At 50.4% G+C, this 16,527-nt stretch overlaps 1 protein-coding gene across 2 annotated transcripts in view; it reads right to left on the bottom strand.

Moving 5' to 3' along the window:
• Window positions 1–16,033, bottom strand: part of DIS3L2 (DIS3 like 3'-5' exoribonuclease 2) — a 192,318-nt gene extending 176,285 nt beyond the window's left edge. The window contains exons 1-2 of one of the 2 annotated variants that reach the window (XM_083848724.1): window positions 15,966–16,033; window positions 12,861–13,570 (exon numbers count right to left, since the gene is read on the bottom strand). In XM_083848724.1, coding sequence (XP_083704850.1) covers window positions 12,861–13,551 — 691 coding nt within the window. In that variant the 5' untranslated portion in view covers window positions 13,552–13,570; window positions 15,966–16,033. Of the gene's footprint in view, window positions 1–12,860; window positions 13,571–15,162; window positions 15,301–15,965 lie in introns of those variants that run through there. The other variant, XM_083848725.1, reaches the window with a different exon arrangement.
• Window positions 16,034–16,527: the final 494 nt, after the last annotated feature.

The following is a 16,527-nucleotide window of genomic DNA, read 5'->3' as shown; positions in this document are numbered from 1 at the left end:
CTTTTTAATAAAAAAGACGTGACGTTGAAGGGAACTATATCCCCCATTATTATGAACTTTTTCAGCACTAAATACTTCCATCTACTACTTACATTATCGGCCCAGGACCGGGCCTGCTGGCTCTGCCATTGCTAAGGGGATTTTCCATCGCTCCCCGGTGTTAGATCATGATCTACATGTGCAAAGGAATCTTTCAAATACCATCGCTTATCCAGTTAGTGTAAGCATGAAAAGAAGCAGAAGCGTATCCCAGAACTGATAACATGCAATAGAACAATCTGTTATCAGTTAATGAGATGCTCTCAACACATGGTTACTAAATATTTGTCCGTATTCCTCCAATGGTTCCCTTCATAGCTGACACATTGGGATGACTTAAGCCAATTTCCTTCAAACCTTCCAAGAGGTTCCCTGACATTTAATTCTTCAAGAGAGCCCAGCTATGCAGTTACTAAGCCACTGGAAGGATACACCCATCAGCCAGAAGGCACGGCACGGCGGCTACCCGTGGTGACCCAGCATTTCCCACCCAAAACTCAAGGATTAACCCACTAAAGGCAAGGAGAACTACTCCAACACCAGCCCCTGCTTAGCTCTGCGCTCTCGTCTCAGCCCGGCTGAGCTAAACAGAGCATGTTCCTTCCCATCCCCAGTAAGGACCCCAGGAACAGAGTCCAACCACAACACAACCCCAGGCACCAGCTCACAGATCGCCAAGTTCAAGCTGGCCCTTGGGCTCCTGGTGGAGCTTGCAAAGCAAGTTTTAGAAGCCAAACTCTGTCTTTTAGCAAACGAATGCTTTCTGCTACCCACCAAGAAGTCCTGCCTGCAACTTTACTTCACTATGGAAGCTGACATATAACCGGGCACATTAACAATCCCAGAATGAAAGTTCAGCCTACAGAAACCCTGCCTGGTTTTGAAGACATCTAGGAACCCAAAAATCCCAGATCCCAGTGTCGATGCAGCTGTACCAGGCAACTACTCCTTTCTTTCTCCAAAGTCGAATAAATTCTACTAGCAAAAGCATATTTTGCCAGTACAAAGTGCCTTAACATCAGGGAGGTTTTGCTAGGATCCCCACATCTTCCCCTTTCATAGATGTAAACAGGCAACGTAAAAGCTATTTGATATATTCTGCTGCTCAACGGAGCCTCCAAAAGAGCTCCCTCTCAAAATCCAAAAGCTGAAACATGTTTGTTAAATTGTTTTTAGCTTCTAATGCACCAGCAACATCCAGTACATGCCATTTCATAGAAGTGACTAACTCATACCCCAAGCACTTCAATGACCACTACAACATCCAGGATCAGATGACCTCACATGGGCAAAAACAACAAACACCAGCAGAGAGATCTCAAACGCGAGCTATGACAATAAAAACACTGGTCGTAGACAGGTCACAAGTAACCAGCTATTTATGTTTTCAAAAATATTTTGTGGATTTAAGAGATTAAATGTCCCGCTAATGGTAACAGCCAAGTACTTTTTTGTTCTGTTTCGTTTTAGAAGGAAAAACACAAAGACAGCTGTCGGTGTAGCTGTTCAGAGAAAGACTTCTGTACCAGAAAGAAAAAGGATACTCCTTGAACAGTATCTCAAGCAAAATGCTGTGCTAGTGGCCCAGCAACACAAACAGGACCAAAACCCACGCACCACGCTCCCCGCGAGCTCAGCTCCACTCCAGCCCGTGCTCGGGATCAGAGGGAGCTCAGCTCCCCGAGAGCCTCAAACCACGGCCACCTTGATGCATTTACAGCAACGGGTTAAATAAAGCCGACGGTTCAAGATGAAAGACAAAGCAATAGGGAGAAATGAGGATGTCATGGGAAAGAATTCATTAGAGATTTAGGAGTGGAAAGGCGAGACTTGGAGATAGGCTATCAGTTCGGTGAGGTTCCATTGCAGCAAAGACTTTCTGGAGATAAGCCTGGTAGGCAGTATGTCAAATGTTCAATCTGTGGGCTAAGAGAAAGTCTGAGAGCACGTTCTCCTTACCACAAGCAAACAAATCTCTGATGAAGCAAACCCAAATAATCCTGAACTGAAGGTTCTGCAACACTCCCGTGCTGCACCGCAATTCAAAAAAATCCAGGACTGCGCCACGGAGCTGAAGGGAGATCCTACAACATGACCACGGGTCCTCCTAAACTGGAGAGGATGTAGGAGATCTGAAGTTACCTTAATTTAACAGTAGGTAAATTTCTGGGAAAGGGAGTATCGTGGTGGAAGAGGAAGGTGACATGGCAGCACTACAGGGATTTGGGCAGATGGCAGATTGCATAATTAAGTTTAAAGTTAATTAAACGGTCATTCAAAGAAGAGAAACAATGCAGACCTACATTTACATGCGTGGGCTCGGCCAAAATGCAAATCATATGCAAATGTCCTGAACCGAGGGGGTGATGTATTGAAATTTGGCTGCCAGGCCTCGCTCCCATGCCCACCAGTTTGCACTAATTGACCCATTATGACGGGCCACTGGGGCCCAGCCACAGCGTAAACCCAAGCTTCCCACAGTCTAGACAAATCAAAAGAGAAGACAGCCCATGCACGCACCTCTGAAACCTGATTTCAGAATTGATTCAAAGCAACCAGTTCCTCCTGCAGCAGCCCAACTGGTCACCAGTAAGAGCAGCCCCAGCCGTGCCGGCCAGCAGCTTGCCCACCAGTGCGGCCGCGCTCTTGTGCCAGGATGTGGTCCGGCCATCGGCCATCTGCGCGCCCGGGAACAAAGCCGGAGCATCCTCTCGTCCTGCCTCTCTGGGAAGGGTGATTCTCCCAACATATTTGGCAGGAAGTCTGCCAAAACCTGCACAGAAGGGTTGGAGGAAAAAGCACAAAGGGAATCCTGGTCCCATGGGGGACGAAGGCATCCTGCGCCCCAGCCGGTGACCAGCGGGACGGAGAACTATAGGCTGCCATGGTTTGAGCTCACAGGGCTACAAGCTGCTTGTGGAGCTGACCATGCCGCTGCATTTGGCTGTAAAAATTCAGATCCTGGAACATGCCACTGAGGATGAAACATCCCCACTGAGAGACGGAGGTAGCAAAAAATGAAGTGGCACGTCCATGGATACAAAGGAGAGGCAGAGACAGAAGCACACTTCCAGACTCGTGCCCAGCTCACTCTGCATGGTGGGAAGCTCACGTTGCCGCTGCTGTTTTGCTTTAAGCTGCAGCACGGGCTCAGTCACAACTATTGTGTTGTACGCCCTCAGATTTCAATATGGACCTAGGGAAAATGAAAAATGGTGTTGCTGACTTTGGCTTTCTGAAAGGGCCCGTGCTTTGAGGGAAAAAAAATGAAGTGAAGAAAAATGCACAATGGATTCTTTCTGCTGCAGAAAACAATGCTGTGGAAACGGCTCCCGCCTGCCAAGATCATGTGCCCGCGACACCGTGCTTCCTCTTGCAAAACACTCCCAAGCATCCTCACGCCTGCAAGACTCTGCCTTCAGTAACTCAGACAGTAATTGCAGCTTTATTCAATTCCTCAGCGAGGTTTGTGTTGTAGGAATACTACAAGCGCAAGAGCCAAAGATACCATTCCAGGCTCTGCACTAGGGGTTGGTGACGAAACTCATTTAGTAGCAATAGACTAAAAGTTTATCAAAATAGTTACTGTGCTCCAGCTGCGTGCGGCAGCTCAGCGGCGTTGTCAGGGAGGGGATACAGCTCTTCTGGTTTTCAGGACTCTCTGTGAACCTGCTCCACCCTGCCCGTGACCTTCTCACCACCTACCCCGCCTGATGACTGCGCTCCTCCAGGCTTCCACTCCTGCCTCGGGATGTGGGTCAGGGCTGCTTCCACGGCCCCCCGTCCTTCCCTTCGCCCAAATCGTCTTCCACAAGACATTCGGCTCTTTGTTTCGTCCAGCTACGATGCGAACGGGCTCGTTCAACACTTCAAGAAAAAAAAACACACTTCGAAAACATAATACCGCGGAAGTTCTCCCTTTGATTTCCCCGGGCTTCAAGCAAGCTCCTCGAAGATCAGAAGAAGTCAAGAGGCTTTGAAAGGCACCTGTCAGGAGGTGCTAATGCACTAGGAGATGTTAACAGCCAAAAATGAAAGAACTGCTTTCAGATCCATGCATATCCCGAGGTTACCATATGTGCTGCAGAATAAAACAACCTGCTGAGGAACCATTCCCCGTGCTGCCCGCCCTATGTATTAGGTACGTAGTTCATGGCCCTTAGTACTGTGGCGGAAAAAAAGGTTTAAAAAAACATACAAACAGAACAAAATGCCTTGTTGCTGCCAGCTTTTATTTACAGAAAGGCGGAAATAGTCTCCAAGGCATGACCTGCCCCATACATCTGCGGGCTGCAGCTGCTAGCGTTGACATCTTCCTTCAGCACCCGGGAAGTTTTTATTTTTGTCACCGAAGACATCATTTTACGCGGTGGGTCCCAACATCTTCTTTTCCATCCTGCCCCAGCCAAGTTACAACTCTCCATAGCCTGGATTTCCCCACAAGAGGGAGTTAGGGACATGCGGCCCACAGCACTTTGCGGAGCAGGGGCTGGAGGTGGGAGGGCGAGGGATGGCCACCAGCACGCACAGGCCACGGGAGCCACAAGCAGTGGCCGGAGAGCTGGGCAGCAGCGAGAGCCCTGCAGCAACCAAGGCCTGCAGAGGAATCGCAATGAGCTGCTGATGACTGCTGCAAAGCGTGTGTCCTGCCTCAGGACCCTGTGTAAAGATGGTTCAGAGATGGTCTGAACAGGCCAGAGCTGACTGGGGTGTGTGGCTGGCTGACCTCGTGGATAGCAGAGGATAGAGGGCTTTCCGAAATTAAGTCCTGTTTGAACTACAGCACGCTTTGGAGTAGGGGGGAGAATTTCTTATCGAGGCTTTTAAATGTGCCGGTAAGAGCCCACATAGCACAAGCCTTGGCAGAACTGTTCCAGTGGTCATTTACCCTCCCTGCTAAATTGTGCTTTATTTCAAGCCTGGATTTGTTTAGCCTCAAATGCATTATATCATAATCCGCTCAACTGAGTAGCCTATTACTGAACATCTGTTCCCCATGTAGGCAATTTGCTGAGAGCTCCCTTCCCCCAAGCACCTCTTTGATAAGTAAAGCAAGGTTCCTCACATCATTCACTCGTGATCCCAGCGTTTTCATCTTCCTCGTGGCCCTCCTCGGAGTATTCATCAATTCATCACCATCCTCCCAGAACAGAGGGCATCACCACAGGACGCAGCACTCCAGAAGCTGCTGCTGCTGCCGTGCCAAAGACGCACGCAGCCCGTACTCCATCTTGCAATTCCCATGCTCGTACATTACCCTCTTGGCCACATTTCACAGGAGGGGGATGTTCAGCTGATTCATCCATCAAAAAGCTCCAAACTTTTTTTTTTGTTGTTTTTTTCCAAGCTGTTGCTTCCCACACTGGGCTCCTCGCGCTGCTCGCATGGCTCTGCGCAGGCCCAGGACATGGATTTTCTTCTGCCTGCTCCCAGCGCACCGAGCGATGCAGGCGGCTGCCAGTGACCGCCCCCGTTACCCAACGCTCCCTGCAGGCTCCCAAGAAGCTCTCGGCCATGCTTGCGTGTTCTCTTCCTGGTCATCGACAGAAGCATTAAACAGCACAGGGCAGAACGCGACCCTGTAGGAACCGGCCACACCTGTTGGTAAATGTGGCTATAAATTGAGAACCGGTAATTAGTTCAGCCAAGCAGCTTCCAAGCCATTACACCCGGGCTGCGATTCCACCAAGCTCCAGCTCAGAAGAAACTGACACCGAGGGAACTCAACAGAACCTTGGCTACAGAAATTGATGACAAAGGTGAATAACAGTTTGACAACTAATTAAAATTTAAAATCAATTCTTGGAGTAGCCCATTGTGTTGTTTTTTTTTTTTTTTTTCCTGGGACTGACATCCCACGGACAGACCCGGTAGTCTGAGCTACACGATGGACGCCTAATTTCAGAGATTGGAGCTAAAGAAGGAAAAAACAGTCAAAAAAAGCAAGTCAACAGTAACAAGCATCTCCGCTGATGAACACCGGCACGTGAAAGATGCTGCTGCAGGGAGACAAAGGCTTTGCTGCTGGATGCGAGGGCTCCTGCCACAGAATTTGGTCCCGCTGCAGCTCGGCGCGCTCAGGGCTCTGGTGACGGGCACGGAGGGCGATTATCAGATGGGATACCAAACCCACAGACGCTGCACGGCAGGATCTCATCTCCCCAGGAGAGGATACATCAGATATTAACTCACATACTAGAGCTGATGTTAGCCAAAAGCACTAGTTGCACAAGCTTCAGGAATGCAGCATTTTTCCTATCAAAAGCAGCCCAAATTTATGTTCGCGATGACGTTGCTGAACCATTAGGGAAAGGAGCATCCTATCTCTCAAGTGTTTCTCAGATGGGGCAATACAGTAAATCCAGCTTTCCCTTCCCTCCCATATCCTATTACTATGATTAACATCACCTAAACACTACATTAGACTTGGCAAGATTAGCTACATTTAAGAGATTTCCACAGCAACCAGCATTCTCCATTTATTGAGCTGATTCTGTGGCCTTTGCTCCATCGCTGGCTCACATTTACGGGTGCCAGATAGGGAGATAGCAGCATTCTTGAGCACTGAATTTCTCCACGCAAGAACTGGAAGGCTCGCCGCTAAAAAGTAACGATCTTAAACTCGCCTTGCAAGGAGGTTTCCCTTCTATCGTTTTTCCTTCAAAGCTCCTGCAGAGAAACGAAGGCAAATACAAAATGTGCTGCAGCGTATGACAGAAAGACAGAAGCGCTGTGATTTTGCCATCTTATTAAGCCTGGTATTTCTTGATCAGCTGTGCCCATCAAGCCCGCAGGAAAGCCATTCCAAGACATTTCCGTCACCTATGCTGAACCTTGCAAATGTCAGGATTGCAGCCACAAACACAACAACTCCATCCAACAGCAACAATTGTGCTTTTTTTTCAAGCTACGATGCTAAACACCAGCATGCTTGCCAGAGACACTCCTCTGTGGAAGCTGCCCAAGCTGGTTAAGTATCACAGACCGGGCAAATAAATGCCAAGCGTCAGACAAACAGTAAATCAGAAGGGGCCACGGGAACCTTGCGCTGTCTCAGACAAAGCATGCTGCGACCCAGGAGCTGGCTGTTCCCTCTCGGGGGGCTGCTGACGCTGACGGATGGGCAAGGCGCCTCCGCCGCATCCAAGATTTTCATGAGGAGAGCCACAGGAGGCTACCTGGCGGTCGGTGGGGGTCTCCTTCCCAAGGAGGATGGCTGCAGGTACAGATGGAGACGGCGTATCTGAAAAATCTGAACTTATTTCGGAGCGATCAGCCTTCAAAGGAGCACCAGCATCCTGTCCCACCCCAGCTTTCAGCACCAAGAAAGCCGCCCCCCTCTCAGCTCTTGCAGCTCCTGACATCCTTTGAAATTGAGCGTGGTTGGGAGACGGCGTTCCCAAAGATCATCCTGCACCCACCTTTGGAGGGCACTTTTCTTATGCAGAAACTTGTTTTTTGGTGGGTTTTCTTTAGATTTTTCCAGCAGACTAACAGCAGCATTCCCCCACAAACAGGCTGAGGAGCACACGTACTCAGAAAGCAGCCACAGCCTTCCTGCCCCAACTAAAACACAGCTTGTTCTAAACTACTTACCAATAACGTGATACATCACAGGTATTTAAGACGAAGTTTCACTTAGCAGCCATGCAAATCTCAGCTACCAGCATGTGACAGACAGATGCTGCAGAGTTAGTACTTCTGTCCTCAAGGAAAAGGGGTTTTTAAGCTCTTTTATGGCAGAAACATCAGGCAGTGGTCTGTCTGAAAAGAGATTCTGATGACTAATGCCGGATTGAAGTGGGAAAACCCTTGGAGCCTTTGATCAAAAAACAGAAAACAACCCAGAGGTCTTCATGAAAGACATTCTGTTAAGGGAACTTTTTGTTAGGGAAATTTTAACACCCAAAGACCCTAAAGGATTGGAGATCTAGGGAGAAAAACTAGCAGGGAAATCGCATGAGATGAAAATCTGTGAGCATCATAATTTAAAGTGACGCTTTAGACTGATTTTCTGCTTCATTATGGTTTAAGAAACTTCAGAACAGGAGGCTTCACAGCAATTATGCTCGCAGAGGTTGGAGCCGCGCAGAAAGGAGCCTCGATCTGTGCCTATATGCAGCAAGCCAGACTGCTGAACCCGTACAGTGAACCCATGTGCAGCTGCACAGCTGCTACACCTTCCAGACAAGGGACAGCAGAGGGTTGTTCAAATCCAGAGCTCCCAACTGCGAAGCTCTTTGGGCAACCCAGATGGTGACAACCTCCACTAAATCTCTGCACAACGCTGGGGAGCTGGGGCAGGGAGAGGTGGGAAAGCCCCCCAAAAGAAGAACAAAGATCAGCTCTTGGTACAGGAGCTACAAAAACTACAAAGCCAGCGGGAGCTCAGCAGGACTTTCTGCTGAAAGCCCCACGGGTAGGAGAGCAGGCAAGGGGCATCATGTCACAGCAGAGACATCTCTTAACCAAGGAAAACCAAATTGGCCATATAGGAGAGAGGACGGATCCTGAATTTCTCCGAACAGAGAAGAAAGCAAGGCGCAGGGGTGCCCATATGCATTTTAGCGTGTTGCTTCAATCTGCATTTCTTGCTTCACCCCACAAAGTTATTTCGGGATTTTTACAAAGCCTCTGGTATGCTTTGTTTTCAGGCAGCTCTGAGAGATGAAACATCTTACAGCAATTATAGGAGACCCATACACAAATACGCGCACACGCCAGTAGGAGCTATGCAGCTGATCCTGAGGACGCACAACTGCACAAAGCCAGATGATGCTTCTCTAAGCCTGCATCCCAGCTCCACAGCTGGGAAACAACCTCCTGAGCACCAGACGAGGTGGAGGGAAAAAAAATGATTTGAAGAAAAAACGTCAGGCCCGGTGCAGAAGGAACCAGCCTCATGAGTAACAGGATGTTTCAGCCTGCTGTGACGAAGCATCCTCGCTGATAAGTGGCAGGTTCCATTTGCTAATTACAGCTCACTCCAGGACAGGGCTATTTTCAAGTTTTAAGCATGCTGCTCCTCAAGTTCACCCAAAGCCAGAGCTCCCAAGTCAGCCTTTTCGCCCACCGTTCATTCCTTTTTAAGGGCGATATGTCAGTACAGCCGGACAAGTGGCTGACAGAGCAGCACTCAGTAAGAGCAGGCACTATCTGCAGAGCCAGGAGGGACTGCCGTGGTCAGCCTCCTAATTACCTGCTGCCGAATTATTTCTGTCCTCCAAGACAGGGCTTGGGACCTTACAGTACGGAATGACAGCGGCAATCACGACAGGGGATAAAACAAAGTGCAATTTCAAATCAGCTCCTCCTGCAAAGCAGCCCCCCAGAGGCACTCGTGGGCTTCGCTTCTGGGTGAGCGGAGAAAAGCACCAGGGGGATCGTCAACAAGGCAAGCTCCCTTCCGAAGAGCCAGAGAGCAATTTGGGCCAGCCTATACCCGAGTGGTTTTCCCCCACCTAAGACAAGGAGGTGTTGGAATTAGCAAGGATACTGCCGGCAGCGAGCTCCAGGGTCAGTGACGCTTGCTGGGGCTGCACAAACCTCTCTGCTTGCCCCCAGGGCCGCAGGAACTGCTGCACCACTGAAAGGACACCAACAGGGACCCGCTCCTCGCTTCCTGAAGCCTTCTACAGAGCACTCAAAGGGGTTTTTCAGCCCTCCTCCTCCTTAAATTTTAGCGCTTTCAGTTTTAGGCCACGGCTAAACCTGAGCTGTAGAGATGTTAAGAAGAAGACAATGAAACAAAGCAGTCTAAAGAGAGATGCTTGGCTTTGAGATTAGCTCAAAGAGCCTTTTGGTAAGCCTACTACAGCCCAGCAGAGTTAATTTGTGAGGAAATGTCACCACTGAAAAGGTGATACGCCTCGCTGCTGTGACAGAAGCAATTCTTGCCCCCAGAGTTTCACAAGCCTTGATTTAAACTGATCAAACCAGACACCTGCCTCTGCAAGGGAATATGACATATAACAGCATCAAGAGAAAAAGACGAGCTTTGAAGTGGGAAAATATTAATCTGGTAGTGTGATGTGTGAGATCTTCTACTTAAACGCTTGCATTAAACCTTTATTTCACTTCAACGGGAGTACTAAAATATACTCACACTGAACAGAAAAGACATCTGTCCGAATCAAATTACATATATTTTTTCCTCTTTCTTTCCTCCCCAGGAAACTGTTTTCATGCCCCTGCAAGTGTTCTGGAGTGTGAGCAGTCTCAACTTACACAGGAGGGTGGCTCGGGAGGCATGCAAGGGAAAGAAAAGGAAGGGTGTCACTTAAGCAAATAATTTCCCAATAATCTTCCCCGCAGTGTGAGTTTTCCACCTGGGAGGTCAAACACGATGGCCAACGTTCTCTGCTCTAGGTCTCCACACTAAGCTTCTAAATAGCTACTTTTCAAAGGGGTTGTAAACCTCGCTCCCAAGAAAGCAGGAGGGAACTGCAGGTGCTTACTCCGGAAAGCCAGGCTACTTTTAGATGAAAATCCACACAGGCAACTATCGTTTTCATTGTTACAGCTCTAAGTCTGCTGGACTTTTCATTTAACAGACTTTTTACAGAAGCATTTTCTTAAAACTCGGGATTCCTCCACTTCTGGTGGGCAGCCTTTCTGATCCACTTAATTTTTTACGTTTCTCCTCTTTAGACAGGTGTTTTTATTTTCTTAATACCGGAGGGCCTTTCCAGAAGGGGTAGGAAGGGTTGACACATCACTTTCTCCCACGGCAGAAAGACAGAAATTAAAAAAACAGCTTCAAAGAATCACAGAAGACAATGCACAAACCACCAAAGTTTGCTCTGAACAGAATGAATCCATTAAAGACACGTCACACTGAATACACTTATTGATTCGGGCCAACTTTCAGAGTCTAAAACGCTGTTTTGCAACTTTGCCTTGATCCTTCAGGGTGGTGAGGACGCTAAAAATACAAAACCCTGTGGCTGGTGAAATTTACAACATACATATTCCTGCAGAAATCCTCACCAAGGATTAGTGCCTCAACATCTGGCGGTGCGTTGGACACAAGCCCTGCATTTACTCCGGGAGGGCCCAAGAGGACCTGACGCAGTCTCCAGGGGCCAGGCTTGATTTTGGATGAGGAACCAAGAAAACCTTAGGACACTTCTCAAAGCTGCAGCACCTAAAGCAAGGCCGTCTCCAGGAAGCAGCCCATCGATCTAGCACGCAGTGGCTGCAGCAGCAGGGCTCTCGCAGCGGTGTAACAGCCGGACAGAGGTGCCCAGACCCTTTCCACTAGGGTGATACTCCAGGCAAGGTGCCGTCAGGCCACGCTTTCCCACAGAAGTGACAGCCCGTGCCACCAGTGTGCAAGCTTTACAGCAGAAGCTGTTTACTCTTCTTCCAGCAGGTTATTTTCTACTGGCTTTGATTCCCTGAACCAGCAGGAGGAGGAGAAGGGAAGGGCAGCCCGGACCCAGAGCAGCCCTGATTTAGATCAGCTCACACGGCTCTGGGTCCACATCTCAGGCCGCTGCCCGTACCCGTGCAATTAGCTGGCACGGCGTCAAATTCGATTTCTGTAAAGGGCAACACCCAACACGAACAAACTAACTAGTCCAAACTAACATCAGCATGGAGTTTGTTAGCTGCTCTTCCTTACTGTCCAAAAGCTACCAGTTAGCTGAAGGGTAAAAGGCAGTCAAGTCCCTTACAACAGCCAGCGTGACAAGCACGGAATTGTTACCATGAGACACACCAGAAAAACCCTCCCAAAAACGAGGCTCTTCCATAAACGTTAGCAATCTGCTTGTGTTCAGTGTCTAATTATGATCTGTCTTGAAAGAACTCATGAAAGTTTACCAACTTTAGCACATAATCTAGCACATAATTCTACTGTCACAGCCTCCAAAAATACAGCGAGCCCTGTAAAAAGCGCATTACTTGCCACTCTTGACTGATAGGGCATAGATTTGCAAGTGATTCAGTTAAACATTTACTTGATTTCAAATCCAAACGTTGTGATAGACCTCAGGCCCCTCTCGTACCCAGCTGAGACATTGATCTCTTCTACTTGTTACGGAGAATTTAATGCAGTGACATTTATGAGTTCCTCCAGTAGCGGTTCATAAGATCAGGCTATTTCAAGTATTTCACCATAAATATCATTCAGAGGAAGTTTTAACCCATTACATCAGGAGATCAAATTTAAACTGCCTGGCTTTGGCTGCTTGTAAATGCTGTGATTTTTTTTTTTAATAAAGAATTTTATCTCTGTAAGTTGGCTTTTTGCCCTGACCGTTGCATTTAAGAGGCACTCGCCGTGCTATTGCAAGATGTATTCTCTTTGTTACTAACAGTAAAATTTACTAGAGTCAACACCCTGTATCAGGAATTAGATATTATACAGGCATCTTAGCCCCTGAGTATTAGACAGGCTTGGATGCTCTACAGAGGCTAAGCAGCACTCCAGATCCAACAAAGCGATGCAGAGGGAACTGTGACTTCGCCTTGAGCCAGCTCAGATCCAGCAGCCTTATTAATTTGGACTCCGCCCCACAGAAATTGGGCTCTCCTAGTCTTGAGCTGGTCCTGGAAGCAGCACAGCCACATTCACAGAGCCCGTGCCAGGGGAACGGGCCCTGCCAGCGCCAAGCTGGCTCCACACGAAGACATTTGCACATGGCAGCGTGGCGTACTTGTAAAGCAGGACGAAGCCACCCCCAGGTAACTAAGGGCTGACTAACTCGGACAGAACAGAACTGGCTCGCGTTAACTCCCTCATGACTAAACCATCACATTCAATTCCAGGGTAATTGCAGCAAAATGGACCAAGCAGGTCATTAGATCAAACTCACCGTGGACGTGGCCTGCAGACAAGTGACTGCTTTTCCTGGCATTTGCTGCCAGCACATCCCCACCAGACTGCTCAGTCACCAAGTGTCCAGCTGCTGGGTCCGTGCTGGCAGGACACCTGCCTCGTTTCTTGTGTTTCTTCCTCCACATGTCCTCCTCGTCCTTCTCGTCAGAACCAGACGACCTCTGCAGAGCTGCGCCGTGTCTCAGGCTGGTCGACGCTCTCCCACCCGGGGCATCACTCACGTTTGACAAGTCGCCTGCAGCTCCGTGCTGATGCACGTAGTAGTCTTCCTCCGCCTCCAGGTCTCCTTCTAGGTTAACGTTGGCATTTTTTCTATGGGAACATCTGTTGAGGATGGATTTCTCGCTCTCAAATCCCCCAGGCACGGGCTGTTCCAGGTGAGGCGCTCTGCCTGGTGAATAGCTGTGCACGTTCAACCCGTTCCTGGCCAGGTTATCCTTCGCCAGTCCTCTCCTCAGGGGTGGGTCCAGGTCCAAGCTGAGGTCGTTGCAGGTGCCGTCTTCCAGCTGCATCTTCTGCGCGACGTGATTCATGTAGGACCGGAATCGGCCGCTGTGGTGCTTCTGCACGAGCCGAGCGTAAGCGTTCTTCTGCGGGACGGCGGGCTTGCTTACTCCTTCCTTGGCACCTTGGGCAGAAGCGCTTCGCACGTGCCCCTGGGGATCCATAGTGCAGCAAAGGGCCAGACTTCAGAGTTATAAACAAACACAGGGGAAAAGAAGGGTCATTTTCTTGAAACAAAACAACAAATCATTGCCTACGCTATAAGAGGCAAACGTTTAGTGAATGAGAACGTGTTGGCCTTCACAGAAATCCCAGGGTGATAAACTGCTCCGCGGGGGGGACGGGGTTTCACGCTGCAGCCAACACCTGCCCTGTACCAAACCACTGTTGGTAACCACAGCCTGCAAGCCATAGCTGCCCACAGACCACACAAAATGGGGACTTTTGTCCCAGTGCTGACACCCCGAATATAACTGATTCCTTTAATCCTCCCTTCTTTGCCTTTCAACAGCCCAGCTAAACTAAGGGAATAACTGACAGGCTGCCAGATGTGCCAGTGCTGAGGTTATCCGAACTAAACCTCATCATGGCCAACCTGAAGCCTTTGAAAATAACTGCATCCTCACTGAAGTACCTACAGGTTGCGGTAAAAATCAGGTATCGCTTGTCAGCTCACCCGCACAGTGAGGAACTCTAGTGGATTATACAGAACATTTGCTCCGAAAACCAACACTGACCATTTCAGCCTGTCCTACTAGCCAAAAACTTGTTCCCACTGTGACTGACGTAAACTAAACTCCCTCACACAACTAAGTATCTTGCAAGAGCCCATAATTCTTAGTGATTCTTAGCGACACACTGGCTCCCATTCTGTCTAGCCCCCGTTTCTGCAGGGGATGTTATGCCCTCCACCTTTGCAGCATGAGTATGGAGCTTAAGTAGATCAGGCTTTCAATCCTCTTTGAGCTGCTTTAGCTTTCAAGCTTGTCTCACTCCAAAATCTAGTAAATTGTCCTCAGCTCCTGTTAAGGTAAATTATAAGCGTGGACGGGACAAATCAATGATTTCTGCTGTATCTAACACCAAAGAGGAATACAAAATATATTGATAATGTACACCAGGGCAACTGTTGTCTCCTGCAGGGCCCCATAAAAATGCCTTTTTCCCTTCAAGGCACGTTTGAAGCTGAACAGCTGAATTTCACCCCAGCTGTTACGGTGAGAACTTCGAGGCCGCACTGTCACCTTTTCTATGCCAAAACTGAAAGGCACTGGGCTCAGAGCTAAACCAAAGGACCCTGTCCATGAAACCTTTCTTTCTTCACTTCCCTGAGCACAGGAGTGTTGGCAGGACAGAACGCAGAGTTCAGCAGAAGAGAAATTTATATTCCCTTCCCTACTCCCACCACGGTGGAATTTTTCTTTGCCCTCAGCCAGTTCTCAGCTCCCTTTTGCTGCAGTTGCACGGAGGACGAGCCCCCATGCAGCCTCCTGTACCCACATACTGCCTGGGCATGGGGCACCCAGCGGAGATGAAGGGTTGCGGAGCTGCCTCCTCCTCCTCGGTGCCTGCTCTGACCCTTCCAGAGAAGCAAGGCGTGTTGCGACTAGATTTGCTTAAGTAATTGGGCACGGATGTGAACAGACTTCACAATACAAAGCAAAAATTAAAAATCCCTGAATCAATAGGAAAAATTCTTTGTGTGGTTTGCGCTTCTCGTTCCTAAGATTTTCCATTGGTGCTGGCCAATAGCTAAACTTTTCTAATAGACTGACCTGCTATTACAAAACCCTCGCACGGGGAGGTCTGCAGCGGGCTCCCTTTTTAACGTCACCTTCGCCAGCTGCCAGCTGAACAGAAGCAGATAACATTGACAAAAGCCTGCGAGGCTACTCTCCAAACACGGGTTGAGGCGGACAGGAGTTTGCCATCTTTATCTACAAGGAAAGAGCAAACACCTGCCTCTCGCCTCCGGCTCCATTTCTGTAAGGTTAGCCACGTAAACGGAGCATAGACGAAAAAAAGGAGGGGGGGGGGGGGGGTTACAGCCCCTGCACACCACACTTTGGTTATTAGCTTCCCAAGGGCGGCCACCCAGGCCATGGAGGGAGGGCAGAGGCGGGCGAGGAGCGCACCCCCCTTGCTTTCACCCACAGGGGCAGCGGGGGGGGCTCCAGGCCGGCTGTGCGGAGGGAGACCCCCGGGGGTCAAGCCCTCCCCCCCCCGACCCCATCCCCACGGCTCCCCAAAAACCGGGCAGCGGGGGGGGGGGCTTCCCAAACCGCCAACGGGGGGCTCCTGAGGGCTCTGCGGCCAGGGCAGCCCCGCCGGCACCTCCCCACCACCCCCAGGGGACCGCAGGGGCCTGGCCCCGGGCCCTGCCCCGCACCCCGGAGGGAGCCACGGGGAGGGAGGGGGGGGAGCACCGGGACGGCGCTGCCACGGGGCTCGCAGCGCCCGACAGCCACCGGGGAACCGGCTCCGTCCCCCCCTCCGTGCCCAGACCCCGGGCCCGGGCTCTCGGTGCGAGGAGGGGGGGGCCCCGTCCCGAGCCCCCCCGCCCCGTCCCGGCACTCACCGGCCGCGCCGCGCCGCTCCGCGCCGTTTAAATGTCCCGACGCCCCCCCCCCCACCCGCCCCCGTCGTCCTCTTCCGGGTCGGAGGCGGCCTACGGGCCGCGGCGGGGCTCACAAGGCCTCTCCGAGCGAAGCGGCCGCTCCCCGCCTCGGCCGGGCCGGCGGCGGGGCCTCAGGAGGGGCCGTGGCGGGGCGCGAGGGGTCCGGGCCTCGGCCTGGGGCGTGGAGGCGGCGGCGCTGTGGGGCTGGGGTGCCGTGGGGGAGGCGGAAGGGCGGTGAAAGCCTCGAAGTGCCCGGTGTCTGCTTCACAAGAGTCATTAATCACGGAGTCGTTAATCACAGAATCACTGATCACAGAATCATTAATCACAGAGTCATTAAGGCTGGAGAAGACATCCGAGATCACCTGGTCCAACCGTCCCCCTACCACCAAAGTCACCCACTCAACCATGTCCCCAAGCACCACGTCCAACCTTTCCTCAGACACCCCCACAGACAGTGAGGGACTCCACCACCTCCCTGGGCAACCCATCCCAATACCCAACCACTCTTTCTGACAGTAAA

Source organism: Anser anser (genome assembly GCF_964211835.1).
Source record: "Anser anser genome assembly, chromosome: 9".
Lineage (NCBI taxonomy): Eukaryota > Metazoa > Chordata > Aves > Anseriformes > Anatidae > Anser > Anser anser.
This window is presented reverse-complemented; position numbering and strand designations above follow the sequence as displayed.